The sequence below is a fragment of the Chiloscyllium plagiosum genome, unplaced genomic scaffold, assembly GCF_037043375.1.
Source record: "Chiloscyllium plagiosum isolate Xiang-an unplaced genomic scaffold, Cpla_swu_hap1 HiC_scaffold_45, whole genome shotgun sequence".
NCBI classification, from domain to species: Eukaryota; Metazoa; Chordata; class Chondrichthyes; order Orectolobiformes; family Hemiscylliidae; genus Chiloscyllium; species Chiloscyllium plagiosum.
The window spans coordinates 4,179,784-4,207,485 of NW_028270183.1; the positions used below are offsets into that span (position 1 = coordinate 4,179,784).

A 27,702-nucleotide genomic window follows, 5' to 3' on the forward strand; every position below is an offset into this window, starting at 1 on the left:
TTTGCAGAGAATGGGCTTATATCTCCAAGTATAGAAGATGAAGAGGTGGTGTCCCAGCGTTGAATAGAATGGAAAGAGCTGACTGGGTCAGTACAGTAGCCAGCTCCTCCAGACAGGTTTTGGGAGTGGGATAGCTGGGTTGAAAGCAGCATTTTAAAAATCAAACCCCCCAGACCAATAATTAGTGATAACTTGTAACCCTTCCTGAGACGCAGGCTGTGTAAATCTCCACCTGCCCTTCACAGTAAGGGGCTCTGTTAGAAAGATCAGAATTCAGATTGCTGAAGGTGTTTCTTTTAGAGGGGGGTGGAATTAAAGACAGGTAAACAGTGTTAGGTTATCCATTAGCTATAATCTCATGGGATGCCAGAACAGGCAAAGGGGTGGAATGGCTTCCTAAGTCACCAATTGTTTTTTTAAAATTCACTCTTGGGATGCGGCCATCACTGCCTGAGCCAGCACGTATGGCCGAGATGCCTTTGAGAAGGCAGTCCATGTGTTATCGGTTGACCCACAAAACCCTTAGGGAGGGAATTCCAGGATTCTCACCCAGTGACAGTCAAGGAACGATGATATATTTCCAAGTCAGGATGGTGAGTGGGTTGGAGGGGAACTTGCAGGGGTGGTGTTCCCATGTGTCTGCTGCCCCTGTTCTCTAGTTGGATGTGGCTGTGGGTTTGGAAGGTGCTGTCTGAGGGTCTTGGGTGAGTTTCTGCAGTGCATCTTGTAGGTGGTACACACTGCTGCTGCTGAGCGTCAGGGTGGTGGAGGGAGTGGGTGCTTGTGGATATGGGGGCCACTAATTAATTTCAGATAATTGCCTCAACTGACGATCGACATCCCAAAGTATTGAACTTTAAATGTTTACCCTAATGATCTGTTCACCTTTTTTCTGGAAGGAGGGGGATGGTTTTGAGGTGTAGGATGTTGGCATAGAGAACAAGATGTGGGCAGTTTGGTGGCTCAGTGGTTAGTACTGCTACCTCAGTGTCAGGGACTGGGTTCAATTCCAGCCTCGGGTGACTGTGTGGAATTTGCACATTCTCCCCGTGTCTGCGTGGGTTTCCTCCGGGTGCTCCGGTTTCCTCCCACAGTCCAGAAAGATATCCAGGTCAGGTGAATTGGCCATGCTAAATTGCCCCGTAGTGTTAGTGGCATTAGTCAGGGGTAAACATAGAGTAGGGGAATGGGTCTGGGTGGGTTACTCTTCGGAGAGTCAGTGTGGACTTTTTGGGCTGAAGGGCCTGTTTCCACACTGTAGGGAATCTAATCTAAAGACACATTCTGTTATTGGGCACCCAGTCTCCCCATCAGATACCTGAGGTAGGGTGTAGCAAATCTGCCTGCAGGGTTCAATGCGCCACTCGTAGAACCCCGGTACCCCCCCTCCCATGTAGAGCCCACAGCTTGGTGACCCCGGGCAGTGTGGAACTATGGAGCAGTCCTCTGCTTTGGGGCCTGTGTTTAATTGAACTGCATGAGGCCTGTCCTGTTCACTTCCTGTAGCCACCTTACAGTTACTGCGTAACTCTGCCAATAGCGTGTTGGCTTCTAATTATCTTGATGTTTCCAAGATGGTGGTTGCTTCTCCTGAAATCTCTATTTCTATAATTCACTGAAAAGACACTGCAGCTGATTATAAAATGTAATAAATGATGAGCGATATTAGAATGGTGTGTTGCTTGTCAGTGTGAGGATCTCAGTGGGAGATGGGAGGCTGGGATGGAATCTGGTGACTGTTGTGAGCTCTGTCCTTTAACCATTACTGTCCTCAGGACTTGGAGATGCCGGCGTTGGATTGGTGTGGATAAAGTTAAAAATCTCACAACCCTAGGTTATAGTCCAGCAGGTTTAATTGGAAGCACTAGCTTTCGGAGCGACGCTCCTTCATCAGGTGGTTGTGAAGGACACGATTTAAGACACAGAATTTATAGCAAACGTTTCAGTTACATCACACTTCTGTGTCTTAAATCGTGTTCTCCACAATCACCTGATGAAGGAGCAGCGCTCCGAAAGCTAGTGCTTCCAATTAAACCTGTTGGACTCTAACCTGGTGTTGCATGATTTTTAACTTAGTCCTCAGGACCGTTCTCTGGTTCAGGCTAAACAGAAGAAACAGCTTTAAACTCCTCAAGCCATAGTATACTCTAGGTAGGTAGTTCAGTTGTTTGTAATGTTGTGGATACAATGGTGACTGTAACACAATGTGTAATATAGTATGAAGAGGTGATAACATGGGCAGTGGGACACAAGTGCTGAGAGAGTGGGGTTTACAGCAGGATCTGGTTTGGGCGTATCATCATCACCACTCTCTTCAAGGAGTACGCACCCCCACGGAATTCTGCCCAATAAACTCCATCCTGGTACTTGCTGCGATAGTGCCCTCCTTTATACCACACTCCATTCAGGTTTGAGTGGGCACACGTGTAATACCACCAGCCTCCTTTCTGGTAGTGGGCACAGTTACCTTGGAAGGAAACAGAGAGAGAGAGCAGTGAGGATAATCCTTCATTAACCTGACTGACCATTGCACTGTAACCCCAAGGAAACTGTCCTACCTAAGTACAGATCCCGATCTCTGTCCAGGGTGGTGAACTGCTTGCCGTTGTGCCAGGATAAGGAATCTCCAGCGTTCCCATGATAATGGCCTAACCTCAGCCTGTAGAAGTCTCCCTCTGCTTCCACCCGGAAGTCGTCGTACTCTGCAAACACTCTCCTGCCTTGCCAGTCTTCCATTACGATCCGCAGCTTGTAGTTATCCTGATTGGTCAGCCAGTAGATGTTCTCCAAGCCCAGCCAGTATTCACCGTCAATGTTGCCAAAACCTTGCTACAGATAACAATCAAGGCAGTGTTTATTGATAACGTTCCCTTGTACGTGTGGGAAATACAGTGGAAAGACTATCTGCTTTGAAAGGCAAGTACGTTAAAATTGAAACAAGCGCTGGAGAAACTTTGCACGTCTGGCAGCAACTGTGGAGAGAGGGTGTTTGGTGACTCTTTGTCAGAACGCGAGCAGATGGGGAAGGATGGTCTTTACGCTGGTGATAGAGGTGAGGGGTGGGACGGTGAGGAGAATATTCTGTATTTACCACCAACACGGATGTTTGACTTTCCTGTAAACATGTCACAGGTTACTGCTTTGAGCCAGTCCCTGTGTAGAGTTGCATTCATTTTACTCTTTAATGAGTCTGCCCACTCCTGAGTGACTTGCAAGGCTCTTTCAGAGCGCGGTTAAGAATCTACCAAGGAGGGTGGATTGGTTTGTTAGGCCAGGTGGTTTGATTAATCTAACCGTGAATTTCCCTGTTGTGAGATTCCGATCCACGGTCTCTGGATTACTGTGACTGTCCGTTGCCCGTTCAGGCTTGGGCACTGGAATATCTTTGAGTCAACCTTCTCCCAAACCTGCCCACTACCTACCCCTGATCCTGACAACATAAATTCCCCCGAAAAAACCCCAGAATGCAATAGAAACTCAGCAGGTGTGGCAGCATCTGTGCAGACAGAAACAGAGTGAACGTTTTGAATCCAATGACTTGTTTCGTAAGAAGAGTCATCCAGCACAGAAACAGACCCTTCAGCCCAACCAGTCTATGCTGACCATCATCCCAAACTAAACTCGTCCCACCTTCCTGCCCCCAGCCCATATCCTTCCAGACCTTACCTGTTCATGTACATCTGAGCCTGAAATGTTAACTCTGTTTCTGTCTCCACTAGGAGAAAGTGAGGTCTGCAGATGCTGGAGATCAAAGTTGAAACTTTATTGCTGGAACAGCACAGCAGGTCAGGCAGCATCCAGGGAACAGGAGATTCGACGTTTCGGGCACAGGCCCTTCCTCAGGAATGAGCAGAGAGTGTTCAGCAGGAGAAGATAAAAGGTAGGGAGGAGGGACTTGGAGGAGGGAAGTTGGAAATGTGATAGGTGGAAAGAGGTCAAGGTGAGGGTGATAGGTCGGAGTAGGATGGAGGCGGAGAGGTCAAGAAGAAGACTGCAGGTCATTGGACTCATCCACCGCCAAACCACAACAACCCGACGGTCGGAGGAGGAGCGTCTTATCTTCCGACTGGGAACCCTCCAACCGCAGGGGATGAACTTGGACTTCACCAGTTTCTTCATCCCCCCTCCCCCCACCTTGTCTCAGCCGGATCCTTCCAGCCCGGCACCGCCTTCCTGACCTGCAGTCTTCTTCTTGACCTCTCCGCCTCCATCCTACTCCGACCTATCACCCTCACCTTGACCTCTTTCCACCTATCACATTTCCAACTTCCCTCCTCCAAGTCCCTCCTCCCTACCTTTTATCTTCTCCTGCTGAACACTCTCTGCTCATTCCTGAAGAAGGGCCTGTGCCCGAAACGTCGAATCTCCTGTTCCCTGGATGCTGCCTGACCTGCTGTGCTGTTCCAGCAATAAAGTTTCAACTTCTGTCTCTGCTGAGTTTCTCCAGTATCTTCTCTGGTGTGGGCCGGAGGTCCGAGGATAGGTGTGTAGTGCCCAGTAACTGAGGGTGCCCTTTATACTCTGGGCCCCGAAGCAGCCCAGGCCTGGGCCTGTTATGGGAAATGTATGTGTGAGGGAGGTGGACACAGACTGAGGGCGGAGTGCTAGGCAGCTGATGCCCCACCTTCACTCACCTTGTAACTCTCCCAGGTCCTGAAGAAATTGACCGAACCATCTTGCCGTCTCTGGATGACGGTCCAGCCGCTGGGACCCTCCTGCTGGTCACACCAGACCTGCATCAGGCGATTGGTGGTTGGCTTGATCAAGTAGATCCCACTGGATCGGTGACCATCTTCCAAAACCTGGAGACAATCCTTCCAGGGACCTGGTCAAAACAGAATCGCCCAGTAACCCCACAGAACCACTCCCATCTGGCCCTATCCGTATGTTATTCCGATGCTCATTCCCAGGATATTGTCCTCCTCGTCCCTGACCACAGTATGTCCATTCTGTACAACAACTTTGGGCATCGAGGGAGCAAGTGATGTCAGAAATTTGAGTCATAGAGATGTACAGCACAGACACAAACCCTTCGGTCCAACCCGTCCATGCTGACCAGATATCCCAACCTCAATCTAGTCCCACATGCCAGCACCCGGCACATATCCTTCCAAACCCTTCCTATTCAAATACCCATCCCAATGCCTCTTAAATGTTGTAATTGTACCAGCCTCCACCACTTCCTCTGGCAGCTCATTCCATACACCTACCACCCTCTATGTGAAACAGTTACCCCATAGGTCTCTTTTATATCTTTCCCCTCTCACCCTAAACCTCTCTAGTTCTGGACTCCCCGACCCCAGGGAAAAGACTTTGCCTATTTATCCTATCCATGCCCCTCATAATTTTGTAAACCTCAATAAGGTCACCCTTTAGCCTCCGACACTCCAGGGAAAACAGCCCCAGCCTGTTCAGCCTCTCCCTATAGCTCAGACCCTCCAACCCTGGCAACATCCTTGTAAATCTTTTCTGAGCCCTTTCAAGTTTCACAACATCTTTCCGATAGGAAGGAGACCAGAATTGCACACAATATTCCAACAGTGGCCTAACCAATGTCCTGTACAGCCGCAACATGACCTCCCAACTCCTGTACTCAATACTCTGACCAATAAAAGAAAGCATACCAAACGCCGCCTTCACTATCCTATCTACCTGTGACTCCACTTTCAAGGAGCTATGAACCTGCACTCCAAGGTCTCTGTGTTCAGCAGCGCTCCCTCGGACCTTACCATGAAGTGTATAAGTCCTGCTAAGACTTGCTTTCCCAAAATGTAGCACCTTGTGTTTATCTGAATTAAACTCCATCTGCCACTTCTCAGCCCATTGGCCCATCTGGTCCAGATCCTGTTGTAATCTGAGGTAACCCTCTTTGCTGTCCACTACACCTCCACCTGCAAACTTACTAACTATACCTGCTATGCTCACATCAAAATCATTTATGTAAATGACAAAAAATATGAAAATAAACCTTGTATCTATAAGCATTGCCTTCCTAATTCTGACATGTTGAGGGTGGATTAAATGGGTTAGAAGTGGAGTTAGTGTCTGTTTGAGGTAATTTGCTTTTGTGGGAGAGTTTCAAATCAGCAAACCACAACCTCCAAATGAAGGGTCACTCATTTAAAACCGATGGGGAGAAATTTCTTCAGTCAATCTGTGGAGTTCTTTGCCACTGAAAGCTGTTGAGACTGGGTCAGTGAGTACATCCAGAGAAGGCTGAGAGACAGACAGACAGATTTTTAATCAGTAAAGGAATCTAGGGTTATAGCAGACATGTCTACCTAATGATCAGGTCAGCTACTGAATAGCAGAGCAGACAATGGGCTGAATGGCCTACCTCCACCTTATGGGTAAATGCCACCTTTTTGTGCACAGCATGATCCCAGGAGTGTAAATGGCAGGGATCAGTGATTATTCAGTGTTTGGTGGTGACTGAGAGCAGAATATTAACTGGAACCTGCTGTTTTCATGTGTCCCTGATCTTTCACTTCCATCTCCGCATGAGGCAACATTTCAGTGGGAGTGCAGCCCGAGGACGATGCTATACTCCCTGTGCGCTTCCCTGCGTGGTCAGAGCTCTGGGCCAGAGGAGATGCCATTGTCAGCTCAGCTCAGCTAATCAGAGTCGAGAGTGTGGTGCTGGAAAATCACAACAGGTCAGGCAGCATCCGAGGAGCAGGAGAATCGATGTTTCAGGCATAAGCCCTTCTATCGGTAACGAGGCTTTTGTACAAAACGTCGATTCTCCTGCTCCCCGGATGCTGCCTGACCTGCTGTGCTTTACCAGCACCACCCTCTTGACTCTGATTCCAGCATCTGCAGACCTCACTTTTGCCCAGCTAATCTGACCCAGGTCAGGCTGACACACTGTCCTGGACTAACCAGTGCTGACAGGGGCTATGTTTCTCTATTCTGTGTGGCTGTGCTTTAGCTCATTAGGTCACAGTCTCGAAGAATCGTGAGGAATATAGCTGATCTCATTGTGGCCATTTCCTGCCTGACTACATTCTCTGGTCAATCAAAAATCTGTCTAACTCTGTGCTGATTATATTTAATGACCAACCTCCACTGCTGTCTGTGCAGGAGATTTCCAGACCAAAGACAAAAGCAATTCCTCCGTTTCTGTTGGGCCTGAGGGGCAACTTTTTTACACACACAGAGGGTGGTGCGTGTGTGGAATGAGCTACCAGAGGAAGTGGAGGCTGCTACAATTACAACATTTAAAAGGCATCTGGATGGGTATATGAATAGGAAGGGTTTAGAGGGATATGGGCTGAGACTGTGGTGCTGGAAAAGCACAGTAGGTCAGGGTGCATCCGAGGAGCAGGAGAATCGATGTTTTGGGCAAAAACCTTGCATCAGATTCCTGGGAGATCCCTGATGAAGGGCTTTTGCCCGAAACGCCGACCCTCCTGCTCCTCGGATTCTGTCTGACCTGCTGTACTTTTCCAGCACCACAGTCTCAACTCTAGTCTCCAGCAGCTGCAGACCTCACTTTGTCCTTTAGAGAGATGTGGGCCAAGTGCTGGCAAATGGGACTTGATGAATTGAGGATATCTGGCTGGCATGGATGAGCTGCACCGAAGGGTCTGTTCCCGTGCTGTATAGCTCTGACTCGATGACTCGGCCTTAAGTGGGAGGGAGACCTGTTACTGAGCAAGCTGTGCTGTAGTTCACATGTTTTATTGTCAGTGGTTGCTATGTTATTAGAGCTGTGGGAGCAGCTTTTGTGTTTTGTAGCAATGGTCTATTATCACAGAAAGTGAGTATGTTCATTGCTGCCCTGTGACTTGCTTCAATCTGTGGTGTGAGTGGCAGTTACTAAAAGGTCAGAGAATGTTTCCAGACCCACAGTGACCTTCGTTTAACTTCTTTCTTCTGCCTTATTTAAGATGCTTCACAACACATTCCAATCTTACTTTGATCTTCAGACATTTGTTTGGACTTTACCTGTTTTTGAAGAAAACAAGCCAGTCCCTTGAGGTGGTGTCTGAGCTGGGGGTGGAGAGTTGGGAGATGGCACTGGATTTACCCCTCTCCCTGTTGCCAGGTGGGGGGGGGCGGTGGTGGAGGGTGGAGAGAGGTTTGTCCCACTGGGATCTCGGAATTGGCTGGCCTTGGTTTTCCACCAGTCTGTGATCCCTGTGCTAAATCCAGATGTGATGAAGCAGCATTTTAACATTCACAGAGTAGGATTGAAATGGGACACGCAGGATTGGAGTTCACCATCTCCATTGGGGGAACTTGCCATGTGTCTTTAAGACAGTGTGTGCAACAGGAGCAGAGAGAAGCAAATGGAGGGGTGTGCGGAGGGGGGAGATATCAGCTCCTCCAGTCAGAGGTAGTGGCAGTGAGACGTCTGTCTGTCTGGCTTTGCCATGGTTATTTTTAGCAGGGCACATGAGAAACCAAGATTAGCTTGAAGAATATTTCCTTAGCTGTCTTGTATCTATGTTGTTTCTCTTTGTTTTCGTGTCTCTTGGAAAACGGGAATGCTTGGTGAACTGAGGCCACTCTGGACCTGATTTGGCTTCCGCTGTCCTGGGGGGACACCAGCTCATGATAAGGGAGTTATTGAGCAATCTCCATCACTGACAGAATGAGGTGAAGGATCACCCTTTCCCCCATCCCCCAAAACCACGACAGCACAATTTTTCGATGTGTTTTCCCTGCTCTTCACCCACCAGCTGCAGAACAATAGAGTCATACAACACGGAAACGCATCTTTTGGACCATTGAATGAATTGAATTGAATTTATTGTCACGTGTACTGAGGCACAGCGAAAAGCTTTGTCTTGTGAGCAACAACAGGCAGGATCACAGAGTTAAGTAGCATAAATAAGTAAATAATAGTTAAACAGCGGCAAAACCAAAACCGACTAGACTTCCCCATCTCGTCCCACCTCATTGTGAGCGGCCCATTTGCCCCTGATGTTTTCCTATTTCTGTCCATCGTGGCTGTACCTGCATCCCCTGCTTCCTTTGGCAGTTGGTTCCACGCACGAGCCACTCTCTCTCTATGAGGAAGTTGCCCCTCGTGTCCCTTTTTAAATCTTTCCCCTCCCCTTAAAGATCTGTCCCACCCTAGGGACGAGACCTTTGTTGTTAGCCTGCTTGTGTTTGAATGGATAGTTGCTATCTGGCTGACCTCGGTGTAGGATTGTGGGTGATTCAACACAAGACCGTCCCCTCTGGTGAAAGGATGGACACAGTCCCACCCCAGGCGATCTCACTGCCTCCCCTCACAGCCACAACGCTCCATCAGCCGATTGGATAATTTCATTGGGAATGAAGAATGGAGAAACAAAGGAGCCCTCAAAGTTCAAAAGCTAGAATTGGTGTATCCAATCAAAACGTAGAACGTGATTTCGGTGAAATATTAACTAAGGAGCCAGACAGTGTGCACAACATCGGGTAATGGACACACCGAGGCTATTTGGTGATTTACCCACCTCTCCATGGGGTATCCACCACCTCGAGGGCAATTAAGGATGGGCCGAGCCAGAGAAGCTAGAATAGGTAAGGAGCCTATTTCCCCCCGATGACTGGAGGCATATTATGAGTGAATTGGATGTGGTGGGGATTTTGTGTTGAATGATCGTGTCAGCTGTGACATTAGAGAGCTTGTGGAAAGTGTCCTCTCCGTGGTCAGCAGGTTCAAGGGGTGTGCCGATGGTAGACACAGGGGGCAGTATCTCCCACTGCAGCGTCCCTGAGAGGTGACTGTTTACTCACCGGCTGTCTTGGTCGTTGCCATCGGGATTGTTGTGGGAGGAGGTGACTGCTGTCTTCTCTTCAGCCTGTCCTGTGCCACGCTGTAATCCTGATCCTTCAGTATTTCGTTGCCCGAGACCAAGCTCTTGCTCCAGTTGTTGCTAGCGTTCCGAGTGTTGGGTATCACAGCCACGAGTGGTGGCTGTCCTAGTGCCTGTTGATAAACACACAAGTCCCCCCCTCCAGGGAGATCATTCCATGTACATCTGTCACATCCCTCACCTCAAACTAGTTTTTACTGATTAACCCTTGGCTGTGCCAGTGTGAGACTGGGTTCTGCATCCACACAAAGTGGTGGATGTCCAAGTCCTGAGTTGAGTTTGTGTTCACGAGCAGCAAGAGGTATCCAGAGCGTTCTTTAGATACACACTGTACTCCCTTCTCCCCAGGCTCTGAGTGAACTGCTCGCGACTGACTGTCTCTGTCTGTCACCAGCTCACAGACATACGCTACTGTCAACAATATGTTGCAGATAGCACACTGTCTAATGGTCATAATCCCAAGAATGTGATGGGGTTTGGGGAGATGGGAAGTGGTGCCGGAGGGTGAATCATGTATCACGTTTTCCGCGGCTAAACTCCCTCCCTCCAAACCTGGGAATGCAGGGAAGTGATCGATTTGAGCTTTGAGGATGGTTGTGTTCCGATCAGAGGCTCCTCTCTGTTACAGAGCCCTGTCCAGTTCAAGTCGGACTGGGTCTCTCACCTATTTCAGCCCACTTCCTTATTCCTGATGTTCCACATCTCCCAGCAACCCAACGGTGGGATGGTTTTGTAGTTTGTTCGGGGGAGGATTTGGCCGCACTTCATCCCTGACCTGAAGGTAAAGTCTCTTTTTGGAAAAAAGGCGTCAAAGTTGCAGTGATGGGGGTCAGGGTCTCTGGGTGACCCTCCCTGTGACGGGGGTCAGGGTCTCTGGGTGACGGGGTTTAGGCTCTCGGGGTGACCCTCCCTGTGACGGGGGTCAGGCTCTCGGGGTGACCCTCCCTGTGACGGGGGTCAGGCTCTCGGGGTGACCCTCCCTGTGACGGGGGTCAGGGTTTCGGGGTGATGGGGTCAGGGTCTCGGGGTGACGGGGGTCCGGGTCTCGGGGTGACCCTCCCTGTGACGGGGGTCCGGGTCTCGGGGTGACCCTCCCTGTGACGGGGGTCCGGGTCTCGGGGTGACCCCCCCGTGACATGGACAGTGTAATGGTTACCGTGGGGTTCTGCTCTGTTTTACTATCTCCCCCCCCCCCCCCCCCCCGTCCCGTCCCGTCCCGTCCCGTCCCAGCTCCTGTTTGGGACAGTGTGAGGAGTGGGGTGGGTCGTGAAACTGAGCACTTCCTACTCCCCACAGGGCGGGGGGTGTTGGGGGCGAGAGAGAGAGTGTGTGCCTGGATTGTCGAGTCGATGTGGAGGAGCGTGAAGGAGGGAAGCCGTGGTTTTACCTGGGGTTTGTGCTGCTGGTTCTGCTGGTGTTCCTGAGAGCACAGCCTGCACTGTTGTTCCAGCTGACTGATGGTTTGGCTCTGGTTGTTCAGGAGTGAGCTGAGGGCCGTGTACTTGCGCTCCAGCTCCCTGTACTTGCTCGAGAGCTTCAGTACCTGAGCCGTGACGTTCAGCACCATGTTCTCCAGTTGGGAAACCTCCAGGGAGTCGTCCTTCTTCTGAATGATCTCGTGCAGTAACTGGGTGTAGAGCTGGGTCACCCTGGTGTTCATGATGACGTTTTCCTTGCGCAGAATCTTCACCTCGTTGAGCACGTCCCCGTCCACCTCCACCATTTGTCTCAGGTCTTCGATTTGTTGCTGCTGTTCCCTCATCTCCTGGCGTATGACCTGGAGCTCACTGTGGTTGTGGGACACTGGGCTCCTGGTGTTCAGGCAGATCGGGCCTGTCAGCTGTTGCTGTGGGACAATGAAGGTGTAGGTACACCCACTGGTCCCTGGGCTCTCAGCCGAGGGCCTGGCCCCTCTGCTAGTCTCCCCTCTCTTGGCATGTTGGTGCCCGGTGCCCGGTTTTGGGGCGGCTCCTTCGGCTGTTGCTAAACCCACCAGGAACAGGAGGTTGGTGATGAACATCACTATCATTCCAGCTGGGATTGTAGGAGCTGGGAGGTTCAAAACCTGCGACACATAGAAAAACAACACATTGAAACATAGGAATATTGAAACTAGGAGCAGGAGTAGGCTGTTCTGCCATCCTATACCATCATGGCTGATCGCAACACCAAATCCCCACTTTCTCCCCATACTCCTTGAGACCTTTAAAATGTTTTTTAAACAATGTAGCCGTCTCTTTGCTGAACATTTTCAGTGACTTGGCCTCCTTCACGTTTCTGTGATGGAGAATTGCCCAATCTTTGGAAACTAGTTCAAGGCTCACGTTGTGTTGTGTTTGTGATCAGCTTTTTGTCAGCAAATGCCTTGACTGAGAGAGCTGTGGTGGAACACTGACACGTGTGGAATGAATCCAGCTAACGGCCCTGAGGGAGCAGTGAGGGGAAAATGTTTCCCATTTTATCCTGGTCATCCTCGTTTCAAGTCCAAACCATGCCCCTCCCTATCTGGTAATCTCTCCTACTCTGGCCCCATCTCAGCCGCACACACCCCCATCCCATTTCCATCACTCCTTCGCGATCGAGCCTTCAGGTAATTGAGCGATAATCTCTGGCATTTCCTCTTGCCACTTACTCCTCGTTTAAAAACTATCTCTGATTGAGCTGTCTTCACAGCGCTAGGGTCCCAGGTTCGATTCCAGCCTCGGGGCGACTGTCTGGGTGGAGTTTGCACATTCTCCCCGTGTCTGCGTGGGTTTCCTCCGGGTGCTCCGGTTTCCTCCCACAATCCAAAGATGTGCAGGTCAGGGTGGATTGGCCATGAGGAATGCAGGGTTATAGGGGATAATATGGGATACTGTTTGGAGGGTAGATGCAGTCTCAATGGGCTGAGTGGCCTCTACCTACACTGGAAGGATTTTATGGTTCTGAGTACCTCACAGTCAAGCTTGCTGTCAGTTGTTCTCCCCTGTTTGTGAAGGGCTGTTTGACTTTGTTCAACGTGCCATATATTTGATTGGGAGAGAGTGTTAAAAGGTCATTGCAACCTTAGCGGATGTTCCCAAATGATGTGAAATGACTCTTTCTGAAATTCAATGTGTTTGACTTGACATTGGCTTGTGAAGAACCAGTGGGTGGACTTTGTGAGGTGCTGCTGGGTGAACTGGTTGTTTTCGAAGTTTATAGAATGAAAGATAAACTCTGGGACCCCCCCCCCCCCCCCCCCCACTTGGGAATTTGGAGCTGATGATGCAATATCAGTCAGAATTGTCACCTCTTGATCTCTGTCCTTGCTGTAACTGGGCGAGAATTCTGAAATGTCCATCCTTAATCGCAGTGTGTTCATGTGATACACCAAGAGTTATCCCCTAGCAATTGTGATGTTTGACAAGAACTTAGGGAATAATCAAAGAGTCAGCTGGCTTGGGATAGTGACAGTGAGGTCCTGAGGTAAATCCTGGACTTGTCACATTGTCATGAGCATCAGAAATGACCAGGAGGAAACCATCTTCAACGGAGATCCCCAAATGGCTGGAGCACTGTGCCTGCCTCCTCCCTTGTTCACTGAACCCCACCCCCCACCCCACCCCCACCCCTATCCCCGAAACACAACCTGAAGACATTGTCATCACCTGAGAGAAAGAGTAAAGCTCTGAACTAATATACACTCAATATTGCCCTCCAATCCGAACAAGCAATCAGGACCAGCCTGGGGGTGGGGGGGGGAGATCTCCCATCAGGCCTGTGTTTACCTTCTGAATGATAAACCAGCCCAGCTCCCCCCACCCCCCTCCCTCACTCTCACTCAGGAACCAGGCCAGCTCCCCCCACCCTCACAGTCTTGCTCTCACTGAGGAGCCAGGCCAGCTCCTCTGAAAGAGGAAAGTAAGTATTTGCTAGTCTATCCTGACACCGTCCCGTAGTTGTCCTCTGATCAGAAATCTCAATCTTAACCCGTTGTACAAACCCACCAGGGTCTGGTTTGTCTCAGAGTGCGAGTCTGCCTTAGCAGTGGTTCCTGCGCTAGCTAACTGTAAAAATCAGCTTGATGCAAACACTGAGAATTCTCAACTCTCAATCTCAGGAAGCAATTAGGGTTTAGTCAGTGCGGTAACCTCCCTGTCAATCCATGTCTTCACATCTTTGTCTGTGAGCTCTCTCTCGATCTCTCTCTCTCTCTCTCTCTCGATCTCTCTCTCTCGATCTCTCTCTCTCTCTCTCTCTCGATCTCTCTCTCTCGATCTCTCTCTCTCGATCTCTCTCTCTCGATCTCTCTCTCTCTCTCTCGATCTCTCTCGATCTCTCGATCTCTCTCGATCTCTCTCTCTCGATCTCTCTCTCTCGATCTCTCTCTCGATCTCTCTCTCTCGATCTCTCTCTCGATCTCTCTCTCTCGATCTCTCTCTCTCGATCTCTCTCTCTCGATCTCTCTCTCTCGATCTCTCTCTCTCGATCTCTCTCTCTCGATCTCTCTCTCTCGATCTCTCTCTCTCGATCTCTCTCTCTCTCGATCTCTCTCTCTCTCGATCTCTCTCTCTCGATCTCTCTCTCGATCTCTCTCGCTCTCGATCTCTCTCGCTCTCGCTCTCTCGCTCTCTCGATCTCTCTCACACAACACCAGGTTATAGTCCAACAGGTTTAATTGGAAGCACTAGCTTTCGGAGCGCTGCTCCTTCATCAGGTGGTAGTGGAGGGCTCAATCCTAACACACAGAATTTATAACACAAATTTACCGTGTGATGTAACTGAAATTATACATTGAAAAATACCTTGAGTGTGTGTTGAGTCTTCCATCTGTTCAAATACCGTGATAGTTTCACTTCTTTCATGTGTAAATCACAAAACCTTTTTTTAAAAGTTGCATTCTCGGGTTAGCTGTTAACAATGGGTGATAGCTAGACAATATGTTGAAGGTGTTGGCCCCCTGTGTTCTCTGTCTATGACCTGATGTTTAGATTGATTCTAATCTAAAAAGTGAGATAACAGAGTTTTACATAAATTCATGCAGTTTTTGAGCAAAGTACAATGTAACCCTGCAAGTACAAATTCACCCACAAAATATATGTGTGCATGTGGGTCTTTGTCTGTGTGTGTGTGCCTGACTGGGTTCGGGGTTGTGAGTGTGAGAAAGTGTATATGTGTGTGTTGTGAGTGTTGAGTGCCTTAGGTCTGTGAGGGGGTGCGTGTGGGAGTGTGTGTCTGTAAGGGTGTGTGTGTGTGTCTGTCTGTCTGGGGTGGGGGTTGTGAGTGTGAGGGAGTGTATATGTGTGTGTTGTGAGTGTTGAGTGCCTTAAGTCTGTGAGGGGGTGCAGTGAGAGTGTGGGACTTGGGACAGCCTTTCTCCAATTACTTCAACAGAAAGGAAGCAGGCAGAGAGTACACATCTGAAATGAAGCCAGAACCTATCAGCTGGTCCCTTGGTTTTCAAAGGGAAAGGTTTTGAATGTGACCCTTCCTTTGGCAGTCTGACTATGATAAGATCAGAGCTGAGATCCAAAGCTTTTTCTGTCTCTTTCGCTCAGCCACTGACCTCCTGCAAGTTTCCAACAATTTTATTTTTAGCCTGCAGCTCTGTTCTCTGTTAAATCTGCTTTTATTACAGTCTGGAGAAAAGTCACCATTTCTAACTGCTCTGTTATTTCCATAGTCCCGTCTCAGGCAACCGGTTCCTTCTAAATACGCAGTAGCTGCATTTTTGTTTAGTCAGTGAATTTTTAGTAATTGAAATTTCCAAAAAGATCTGTAAAGCGGTCCTTATTAAACCTGTTGAAAAGGACCAGGAACATGCAGTGAGTGATGTCTGTGGGGAACATAGCTCCCTCCTTATTCACATGTAAAAGTCCTCACACAGCTTTTAATTTGTTCCTGGATTTGTCTTCCTGTGTACAGTTTGAGAGTAAATTGTTGTAAATTTCATAATTATAAATAAATTTCAATCAGTGACTTCATTCATGAGTTTTTACAGGTGTGAAAACCAAGTTCAAAACGGGCAGAGTGAAGCTTTGTCTAAATTTTACTGTCGATAAAATGTTAGAAACATTAATTCTGTTGATATTGAAGCAAAAGATGTGTTGGGAAATAAACAAGACTTTAGCTTTTATTTCCTTGGAAACACGCTAACACCTGGAATCAATACATCTACCTCCCTAATCTTATAGTCAAAACTGTTAAGGACTGGACCAAATCCCCTCCAAAGATATTCAGAAGATTGTCTAGACCCTAACTTTTTTCTCATTTTAAAGATAAGTGTAAGGTGTTGTATTCCAGATGCAATTCAATTTGTCAAACTGTTCGACTTTAAGCAAAATACACCTTATTTTTACACTACAGGTAAAATACAGATAAAATTAAAAGAGACCCGGGTTCAATTCCTGCCTCGGGCAACTGTCTGTGTAGAGTTTGCACATTCTCCCCGTGTCTGCGTGGGTTTCCTCCGGGTGCTCCGGTTTCCTCCCACAAATGTGCAGGTTAGGTGAATTGGCCATGGTAGGTGTTGGGTGAAGGGGTGAATGTAGGGGAATGAGTCTGGGTGGGTTGCTCTTCGGAGGGCCGGTGTGGACTTGTTGGGCCAAAGGGCCTGTTTCCACACCGTAAGTAATCTAATTTAAAAAGTAATCTAATCAAATTGACTAAATTGTAACTATCAAAATGTTTAAGAAAATAATATATGTATTAACAATTGCTAATTAACTCTTCCAATATAATAAAATTTCACAGATGTGCACCCTTGGCAAAGGCAAATTCAATATAACAAACTGTCTCATGTGCAATTCTAGCAGCAGGCAGAGAACCCCAGCTTTTAGCTGTAACAGAGAGAGGAATAAGAGCTCCCACATCCAGCTACAAGATACCAGCAACAGGTACTGAAAGCTAAAACTAAAAATCCTGGTTCTGTGGGAACTTGACCCCCACCCATTCAGGCTGCTTCTATTGTTCGTGTTTTTAAAAAGTCCCAAGGCCTCACAAGGTGTTTGTTATTGGCTTTCAGCAGACTGCTCGAGACCTCTGTCTCAATCTTTCTTCATTAATAAAATAGAAACCAGGACAAAATGCAATTGTTAAAGCCGTACTATTGTTACAAAGCAAACACAAAATGTTGAACTGACTGTGTTATGACAAGTTAATTACTATCCTGGTACCCATATAACTAAAAAAAAAGCGATGTCCCTTTCTCACTGAGTAATACAAGAAGTTTGTGATAAATGACTCCGATTACAAAATTTATCATCACCATTAATTCATAGTTTTTTTTTAAACCACTTTAAAGGAAGGGCTGTACTGGCAGAGAAAGGAAGACGTTGTATTGACTACACTTTGTTTAATTAAGTCACTGATTTAATTTAAATGTTCACATCAGTGACACAAATTACAAAAATGAACATTTCAAGATTGATAAATTGGGGAGGAAACTGAGCTGAGATTAAGCCAATCTACTACTCAAGACCAGATCATAGTGAGCACTTGATTTTTTTTTTCTTAGAGTTTAGGACCAGTGATTCTCAGAAAGAAATAGTTAATGTAATTTCATGTCATGTTATTAAAAGATTGCAGCCTTTCTTTACTGATCTCAGCAACTCTGCCTTTAGATAGCGCCTTTAACATAGTTAAACATCCCAAGGTGTTTCACAGAGGGGATTGATGGACAGCGATTTAACAGTGAGCTGCAAACAACTTCCAAAAACAGGGAGACAGAAAACTGCAGTTATGATGAAAAATCACTTTGAACTCCACCTTGACTCTTTCTCTCTCCCAGATGTTGACAGACTTGCTGAGGTTCTCCAGCATCTGCAACACATTGACTTTTCAACTCCAGGCCAATGCGCTTACCTTTTGTCATCGGGGAAACGTTAGAAACTGTTGATAAATAAGTATCGGCAGGTACCCTGGAAGATTCAAGGTGATCAGACAGCATCACCAAGAAATATTGTTGAACCAATCTGTTGGAGTTCTTTAAGGAAATGACATGCTGAGGATGAAGGGAAACCAGTGGATGTAGCACCTCTTAGACTTTCAGAAGTGCCACATGAGAGGTCATTTTGGGAAATCACAGCTTGTGCTGTAGGGGTGGCACATTGGTAAGGATGGAAGATTAACTGCCGAACAGCAACAGCCATCAAAAGGTGGGTCTCGGCTAGGCAGGATGTCCTGAGTGGTGTGCTCCAGGGGCCAGTGCTGGGACCTCAGCTGTCCACGTTCATGTGAATGATTTGACTGAAGGGATGGAAAGTATGCTGGCTGCATTTGCTGATGACACAAAGGTACATAGAAAAGTACATCGCAAAGAGAATATAAGGAAACTACAAAGGGATCTAGATAGTCAAGTATGCAAACCAGCTCTGTTCTGGAGTCTGTTTGCAAGTCATTTTGTATGTAACTCCAGATAACATAACCATTCATATGAGCATTTCCTGTATTTATATCAGATCTTTATAATTCCAGCCCTGCACTGGATTGTGTTTGTAAGTCGAGGCACCCTTGTACAATGTGGGAAATGTGAACTCAGGAGAAAGTGAGGACTGCAGATGCAGAGTATGGTGCTGGCAAAGCACAGCAGGTCAGGCAGCAGCTCTTTGGGAAAGTGAAACGGCTCATTTTGGCAGGAGGAATTTTTTTTTAAAAATGCAAGTTGCCTGAACAGTGAGAGTGTGTAGAAATATCTAAATCTCATCGTTCATGAATTGCAATAGGTTGATGTTCAGCTGCAGCAAGTAATTAACAAACTAATGGGATATTATTGTTGATTGTGAGAGGAGTTGAATAGATAATAAATTAGTTGAGAACCACATCTTGAGTTCTGAGAACCGTCTCAGTCCCCTTCGTTAAAGAAAATGTTAAAGTGTTGGGAGGAGGTCAGAGAAAGTTGATCAGACTAATGCTGGCAATGTCAAGGTTAGAGTGGTGCTGGAAAACACAGCAGATCAGGCAGCATCCGAGGAGCAGGAAAATCAATGTTTCGGGCAAAAGCCCTTCATCAGGACCTTTGGGCTCCTGCCCAAAATGTCGATTTTCATGCTCCTCGGATGCTCCCTGACCTGCTGTGCTTTTCCAGCACCACTCTGATCTCCAGCATCTGCAGTCCTCCCTTTCACCTAATGTTGGCAATAGGCATTTTGTTTTATGGGGAAAAGGCTAAGTCCCGCTTCCTCTGGAGTTTACATAAGAATCCAAGCTGACTGGATTGAAACCTACAAGAGCCCAGGGGGTCTTGACCGAGTTGGGAGGATGGTTCAGTTTGTGGGAGAATCTCAGACTTGGGTCACAGTTTGAAAATAAAGGCTCACCTATTTGAAGCAGAGGTGAGGGGAAATGGTTTTTCTCACAGAGTGAGTCTCTGGAATTCTCCTTCCACCATGTTTTGAGGAACTGAGGCCTTGACCCTGTTTCTTAAAGGTTCGATTCCCGATCAGCAAAGGGAGGGTGAGAGGTCGTTGTGGGCGATTGGAAATACAGAGTAATCGGATCATGACCTGGTTGAAAAGGGGAGCAGGCCGGACGGTGTAAATCTTCATATCTTTGTGTGTGATTGTTGCTGGAGGTTTTCCCGTTAAGGAGATGAGAGATTGGCCTGCCATTGTTTCCTGGTAGTGTCTGAGGGAGGGGTATTGCTGAGCGGCTTGGGGTGACATGGGAATTATTAACAATTCTCAGATCACTGGGACCATTAACCCACCTGAATAGCGGAATCCTTTCACTTGTCTGATTTCTTAAGAGATGTGGGTGTGTCTTTGTCTCCCAGTGGGTCAGTACACTATATAGAATCCTGAGAGAAAACTTGTTTAACTTTCTTGGCAAAACCTGAGAAGTCGCATTTAACAAAAGCGATGTATTTCACTGGAGTATTGTAAGATAACAAAAAGTCCTTACCTGTAAGCAGACTTGAGCTTCCCAATAGCTGGATATCTGACTGTATCTAATATTCTCAACTTCAGATCACAAGGGAAATGTCCAGTGAGGAACATGCTCCTGTACCTTTAATTCCTATGGATCAGAGTTAATCAGGATTCCCTCTGTGCTCTTGTTCAACAGCCTTATGTTCACAATCTTCCCGGTCGGAGGAGTGTTGTCAGTCATTCCACCTTGTGCTGCTGTCTCTGTCTGTCTGTCTGTGTGTGTTTGACAGGGCAGTGGGGAAAGGCAGCTGCAGTTCAGCTCTGCCCTGTCTCTCACCGACTTTATCAGAATCAGCAGCCAGTCTCCTTGTGCCTTTCCGCCCTATCGGAGTTTGGCCTGTCAAGCTGATAACTGATGTTTCTCCACTGCGCCAGGCTCCTCCCAGACACAGTAAACTGTCGATCAGCATCGACCTGGGAGTGATCCTGTCATCTCCCAGCCTCTTGTCTTTTCCAACGGGACTGGCATTATTTTAGTTCGAGCTGGGCACTTCTCAAACTAAATGAGTTGAGATCTGTCTCCTGTGTGAAACCAGCATGAAACTAAAAGTGCTCTGTGTGTGTGTGTGTTTTTGTGAACGAAGTGGAGCTGGGGGTGTGGTACACAACAGTCATGTCAATAAAACAGTCTTAAAATAACCCCACTTCGAGAAGAATAGTCAGCTCATGTGAGAGTTGGTGGAGTGACTGGGAGACTCCTGATTTCTCTCTCTCTCAGCATGGTGTCAAACTTGGTGCCTGCTGAGAGACTCTTTGTTCCCAGGCAGTGAATGGGGAGGTGGTGGGGAATTAAAATAAACTCCTGCCCTGATTGTTTTATGGTTGGGGAGTTTATGTCACTGCAAGCTGCCACAAACAAGTGATGACAATGTCTCTGTCGCTCTGATGTTGGTTGAGGGATAGATATTGGCCAGGTCCCTGGGAAATCCTTTGCAGTTATGTTTAAATTGTGCAGTGGGAACCTTTTACACCAACCTGAAAAACCCAGACAGGATCTCCATTTAATGACTAGATCAGAAGACCAGGCCTAAACCAGTGTGGCACCCCCTCAGTGTACCTCTGCTGATGTTGGCCTGGATTTTGTACTGCAGTTCCTGAAGTGAGTGTTGACCGTCTTTCCCTGAAGTGGGAATACTGTCTGCAATCACCAGGTGGTTGAGGAAGTGAGGAACCAGTTTAAAGCAGTCATGGTGCTGCTGACAGTCACAGCAAAATCACTGAATGTGGATCTGTTACTGTGTAAGGATCAGTGGCTGAACCAGACGGATGTTCTCAGGTCAGTGATGTTAGCTGGACTGGACTAACATTTTAAAACTGGCCTGAGCACCCCAGGGCTGAAAGCAAGCTGAAGTCCAGGTGGTGCTGTGGTCAGGGTAAGGGGGCTGTGTCTCACTGTTCCTGCTCCCTGTAACCCTGGGTGAGCCACTGCCTTCAGGAGAAGGTGGAAGTGGGAACTGGGAAAGCGAAAGGCATTTGTAGGACAAGTGAGGTTACTTGGCTTTCCAAACAAATCTGCAGAGATGAGTCAACAGTGATTAAAATGGATGTGAGAGCAGATGTTAAATATACATTCAGGTCAATGGCCTCAATATCCAAACAATGGCTCACTAAATTCTGTGGTTTTGCAGCACTGAGCTTGGGTTTATTTACTGAGCTGACGGATTTACTGATTGTGAGCGCTTCCAGAGCTGCTGGTGAGTTTTCAGGAGGGTCTCAGACTACCCAGGAACTCGGCAGGAATGTTTGGTTAAAATTTTGGTCCAATGCCTTGGTTTGTGATGTAACTGTGAGGTACTGGATATTAAGGTCTGGTGTTGCCTTTATAAATCTCTCGAGGACACTTTCCTCCTTTTCAGACCCTCCGATCTGCCCAAGCCCTAATATCTCCTTGCATGGTTCAGTGTCATCTTTTATTTTATAATGTTCTTATGAAGCTTCTAGAATATTTCATCATCTGTGGAGTCAGTATATAACCGTCAGTTGCTTTTCATTGTTCACTGTATCATCAGTTTTCACTTTTGTGTTTGAAATTGAGACATGGAGAGTTTGTTTTTGCTGTTCTTGGTACAGTCTCCCAGCGACACATTCGGTCTAATGCGCGTACACCCTCACACTTAGCCACTCTTGCGTGCACACTCGCACCCTCTCTCTCACTCACTCATACACATACATTTACTCACTTACACACGTACACTTGTCTGCACACGCTCTCGCCCACACTTGTTCCTGCTAACACACTCCCCCACACACTCACTTGATCTCGCACACCCGTACCCATACACCCCATTCCAACTTGAATTCCTGACTGAGATCCAAACTTGCACCACCCCTCTGCTGGAAGGGGTGACTCCATTTATAGTTCCGATCCAGTTAGCTGCTGGGTAAAATGTCCAGCCAGGACAGGCTGAGGGACTGACCTGCATCCATCCCCGATAAGTCAGTCCATCGACTGGGGCCTCGAATACGTATCTCTGCCCTCCCATCACTCTTTGAGGTGACCCTGGTAGTACCATGTTGAGTAGGTGCTTGCTACACCACCTTGATTATTATGGTGACTATCTTCAAAAGTACTTCATTGACGTTACAGCATATTGGGATGTCCTGAGGTTGTGAAAGGTGCTACATAAATGCAATTATTTAATCTGTTGACAATGACAAGCGCAAGTATGGAGTATTTCTAATGGGGCTCTCCCCCTCTCCCAGCTGGCTGGAGCATTGCTCTGTGTTGGAGCAGATGGATTATGTTGAGAGGCTGAGCAGGAGGTAGACTGACAGGAAATGACAAGGCCCTTCCAACAGCTCAGCTCAGTGACTGTTACCTACCACGGTGAATGTTTGCAGGTCAGGAGCTTCTCCCCCCGCCCCAGGAGCAGCACTGAGAAGTGTTAAACATTTCCACAGGAATATTTACCCAATGTTGCTGTCGATTAGATAGAGGATTCACTGGCTGCTTGTGTCACTTTGACCTGGTGTTTTGTACGAGTTTCCAAAACTATCTGAATTCACTTTTGATCTTGTACCTTCAAAACATTCAAAACTGTCTCCTTTCCAAGTTCCTTTTTAATTGAAATGTGGTTCTGTGTGGTTATAAAATGAAACCATTGCAATAACATGGTGTTGATTTTGTTTCAGAGACTCAGTGGGGTAAGGTATGTACCGGGCAGGCTGGGAGGGAGTTGTCGAGCTCTGGAGCTGTGGTTTACTAAGGAAGTTGAATCTCTTGTCAAGAGGAAGAAGAAGGTTTATGTTAGGATGAGATATGATGGCTCAGTTAGGGTGCTTCAGAGTTACAAGTTAGCCAGGAAAGACTGAAAGAGAGAGTGAAGAGGAGCCAGCAGGGGACATGAGAAGTCACATGGCATGGGGTGGAGGGTGATTTAGGTTTGGATCAGAAATTGGCCAGCTGAAAGAAGACAGAGAGGGTGGTGGTTGATGGGAAATATTGATCCTGGAGTTCAGTTACTAGTGGTGTATCGCAAGGATCTGTTTTGGGGCTACTGCTGTTTGTCATTTTTATAAATGACCTGGATGAGGGCATGGAAGGATAGGTTAGTAAATTTGCGGATGACACTAAGGTTGGTAGAGTTGTAGATAATGCTGAAGCATATTGCAGGTTACAGAGGGACATAAGCTGCAGAGCTGGGCTGAGAGGTGGCAAATTGAATTTAATGTGGAAAAATGTGAGGGGATTCACTTTGGAAGGAGTAACAGGAATGCAGAGTACTGGGCAGTGTAGATGAGCAGAGAGATCTGTGTCCAGGAACACAGATCCTTGAAAGTTGCTGTCCAGGTTGATAGGGTTGTTAAGAAGGCATACAGTGTGTTAGCTTTTATTGGTAAAGGGATTGCGTTTCGGAGCCATGAGGTCATGCTGCAGCTGTACAAAACTCTGATGTGGCTGCACCTGGAGTATTTAGTACAGTTCTGGTCACTGTATTATACGAAGGATGTGGAAGCTTTGGAAAGGGTGCAGAGCAGATTTACTAGGATGTTGCCTGGTATGAAGGGAAGGTCTTATGAGGAAAGGCTGAGGGACTTGAGGCTGTTTTCATTAGAGGGTAGAAGGTTGAGAGGTGACTTAATTGAGACTTATAAGATGATCAGAGGGTTAGATAGGTGGACAGTGAGAGCCTTTTTCCTCGGATGGTGATGGCTAGCACAGGGGACATAGCTTTAAACTGTGAGGTGATAGATATAGGACAGAGGTTAGAGGTAGTAGGGGCGTGGTATGCACTGCCTGCAACAGTAGTAGACTCGCCAACTTTAGGGGTATTTGATTGGGCATTGGATAGGCAGATGGGCGAGAATGGAATGGTGTAAGATAGATGGGCTTCAGATTGGTTTCACAGGTCAGCACAACATCGAGGTTGAAGGGTGTGTACTGCGCTGGAATGTTCTATCGAGGTAACACAGCATTACTAGGTTAATAACCCAGAGAATCAAAACTAATGGTCTCGAGAGCAGAACTCCAACTAGGGAGATTTCAAATGAATGGATAAATCTGAAATAAAATGTTAATCCTATTAATAGTAATGAAGCTGCCAGATTTTACAGAAATCTTCATTTGCTGAGCCTGTCTCAGAGGAACATTCCTGGTCTGGCTAACGTCATGTACACAGTTTCACAATGTGATTAACTCTTAAATGTTCTCCGATGTAGCTGAGCGAGTTCCTCCATTTGATCCAACCCTTACAGAATGAATAATTGAAGGTGTACCTACACAGGCTCACCAGCATCTGCCCAAGGAGAATTGAAAATGTTCAAGGATCCCTGTAGTTTTCAGGTTGAGGATCCAGTCCACACTCCAGCCTGCCGTTTCAGGCGGGTTTTGGACGGGTGGGGGCAGGGTTCCAGAATTAATTTGTTCAAATTGGTCGACATGGACGGGTTGGACCAAAGGGTCTGTTTCCATGCTGTACATCTCTACGACTCTAAATGGTGATCCAACACTGAAAGAATTTTTTAAAAATCATTCGGGGTGTCGCTGGCTAGGCAGAGGGCAGTTCAGAGTCAACCACATTGCTGAGGGTCTGGAGTCACGTGTAGGCCAGACCAGGTGAGGGTGAAGTTTCCTTCCCTGAAGGATATTAGTGAACCAGATGGGGTTTTTCCAACAACCAACGATGGTTTCCCAGTCATCATTCGATCCTTAGTCCCAGATATTTATTGAATTCCATTCCCACAGTTGCTGAGTTGGGATTTGACCCCAGGTCCCCAGACTTCTTGCCTCGCTGGGTCTGTGTATTAACAACCCAGCGATAATCCCACCTCCCCATTTGCAGCAAATCAAAAGAGAGTGTCGGTTGGGGGGGAGCCGCTTTTCTGAAGAGGGTGTACGTTTACCGGACAGACTGAAGGAGTTTTACTGAGTGACATGATGTTACACCAGACACTGTCTGTGTGAAATATTCCTGTAGCATCCTCCACAAGCTCTGCATTGTTTACAATGAAGTTCTTTCTAAGAAGAGTAACCTCTGTAAACTAAGATTCAAGGCTCCCAATCTGTGCACAGCAAGATCCCATGTACAAAGGGTCAATGACCTGGTTGATATACTTTAGTGATGGTGGGTGAGGAGACATTTGTGATGCAAGAGCTTAATGTCCCTCACCTTTTAGTGAAATGGGACAACCAACTAAAGGTTTGTATTTCAGAAGGAAGCCTCAGGTTCGGGTGTCTCTGACCCTGGCGCCTCTTGTCTCTGGCAGGGATTTACTTGTCTGACCTTACCTACATCGACGCTGCGTTTCCACCATCAACAGGAAACCTGCAGAAGCAGCATTGCTGTGACCTGACCAAAAACGTTCTCCGTCTCATCTTGGATTTGCAGCAGTTCTGTGAATACGGTAATAGCCTCTGACTGTCGTCTTTCAATGTGTTAGTGTCGGTGTTGGACTGGGCTGGACAAGGTCAGAAGTCACCCAATCCCAGGTTATAGTCCAACAGGTTTATTTGAATCACAAGCTTCCGGAGCGCTGCCCCGTGGTCACTTCACCTGATGAAGGAGCAGCGCTCCGAAAGCCTGTGATTTCATGTTAACCTGTTGGACTGTGTAACCCGTGTCATGTGACTTCTGACTTTGTCACCTTTTGGATAAACTGAGATTGTGGCTGTTTTGAACCTTTCTCAATAAAGTCCACATGCTGGTGCAGAGGGGATCCCTTCATAGAACGGGGCACATCTGATTTAGGAGAGGTAGCCGAGGTATTTGACAACGTGCAGTATCTACCAGTGATCAAAAATAGGCCATTCAGCCCATCAAATCTGCCGTCCTATTCCGAGATCACAGCTGGGTCTGATAGTCTTCTCTTTCCTACCTTTTTCCCCATTACCCTGGATTCCTTTGCTGGTTAAAACTATCCATCTCCGCCTTGAATATCCTTAATGACCTAGACAGACTAAGGGAGTTTTACTGAGAGACATGATGTCTGTGTGAAATGAAGAAATGTTTCTGTAGTGTCCTCCACAAACTCTGGATTGCCTGAGAATGACGTTGTTTCTAAGAAGAACTCTACCGTAAAGAATTCCACAGATTGACTTGTTTCTGAGACCAGAAACGTCCTCTCCATTTCTATAGTAACTCCTTGTTCTGAGATTATTCTGCTTGTCCTGGACTCTCCCACAAGGGGAAAACAACCTACCCTGGCAGGCTGCTGGCAATCTTATGTTTTAATAAGGTTTCCGGTGTGTAAAAGCTTCACGTTAGGGAAGCAGGTTGGGATTTTCCCCACAGCTTTTCCGGAGGTGAGCGTTCAATCCCAGATTTATTAATTGAGTTTAAATTGCACCAGCTGCCCTGCTGGTATTTGAACCCAGGGTCTCTGAGTGTCTCACTAGTGACATTGCCTCTGCTCCAGGGCAGAGTGTCTACTTGAATGGGCCTGGTGGCGGTGATGATGAGTGAGACACTCTATTCACACTGTGATTTGCCAATTTCATCAAAATAATGAACAAATTGCTGGCAACGTCCAGTGGATTCATTGATACCTCAAGGGAGAGTGTTAATGTGTGCGCGCCTGTGTCTGTGTGCGCGTGTGCCTGTGTCTGTGTGTGCGTGTGCCTGTCTGTGTGCGCGTGTGCCTGTGTCTGTGTCTCTGTGCGTGTCTCTCAAATGCTGACGTGTTTTCTCCTCCCATTCCCACCTGGCTGGTTTTCAGACCTCCCGACATTGCCTCATGTGCAGAAATACCTGAATTCCCAGACCTACATCGAGGAGCTGCAGGGATTCGTGGAGCAGGACAACTACAGGTTAGTTCTGTACTCAGCTGTGCTTTCACTGAAGATGTTATCCAAAAGGACAGCCAATACGTTTCCTAAACCAGGAATGAGATAGAACCTAGCAGGCAGGAAAATGCTGGCTGTGTTTCAGAACGTTCCATCACCTCAACCGGATTACAGGGGGAACTGGGAAGTGGGTTTTGTTCATAAAGAAATAACGTAAAGGCGGCACGGGTTCGATTCCAGCCTCAGGGGACTGCCTGTGTGGAGTTTGTACATTCTCCCCGTATCTGTGTGGGTTTCCTCCGGGTGCTCCGGTTTCCTCCCACAGTCCAAAAATGTGCAGGTTAGGGTGGATTGGCCTTGGGAAATTGCCCCATGGTGTTCAGGGATGTGCAGGTTAGGGTGAATTGGCCTTGGGAAATTGCCCCGTGGTGTTCAGGGATGTGCAGGTTAGGGTGAATTGGCCTTGGGAAATTGCCCCATGGTGTTCAGGGATGTGCAGGTTAGGGTGGGTTAGCCACGGAAATGCAGGGTTACAGGGTGGGGGGTGGGTCCTGCTGGGATGCTGTTTGGAGGGTCGGTGCCAAATGGCCTCATTCCACACTGTAGGCATTGTGATTCCGAGATGATGTGGAGAGGCTGAGTGAGGATGCCAGAGGTTGGGGCGTGTGAATGTGTTAATCGAGAAATTTGGAGTGGATTGAGGTAGCTTCACTCAGCCTCAACGTACAGTTAGATGCAGAGTTCCATTTGTATCCACCTGCTCACAGTGACTGACTGA

The 27,702-nt window shown here is 47.4% G+C and overlaps 2 protein-coding genes across 2 annotated transcripts in view; one reads left to right on the forward strand and one right to left on the reverse strand.

Moving 5' to 3' along the window:
- LOC122552295 (ras-specific guanine nucleotide-releasing factor RalGPS1-like) overlaps positions 1-27,702 on the forward strand; it is an 83,215-nt gene that overhangs the window by 39,908 nt on the left and 15,605 nt on the right. The window contains exons 8-9 of the mRNA XM_087983172.1: positions 25,409-25,546; positions 26,858-26,948. Of these exons, the coding sequence (XP_087839298.1) occupies positions 25,409-25,546; positions 26,858-26,948 (229 nt within the window). The remainder of the gene's footprint in view (positions 1-25,408; positions 25,547-26,857; positions 26,949-27,702) is intronic.
- angptl6 (angiopoietin like 6) lies at positions 1,981-20,193 on the reverse strand. The gene is made up of 6 exons (XM_043695017.2): positions 19,677-20,193; positions 11,203-11,880; positions 9,736-9,928; positions 4,635-4,825; positions 2,559-2,829; positions 1,981-2,467 (listed from the first exon to the last, which is right to left on the reverse strand). The coding sequence occupies exons 2-6, from the start codon at positions 11,842-11,844 to the stop codon at positions 2,271-2,273; spliced, it is 1,494 nt and encodes a 497-aa protein (XP_043550952.1). The 5' UTR covers positions 11,845-11,880; positions 19,677-20,193; the 3' UTR covers positions 1,981-2,270.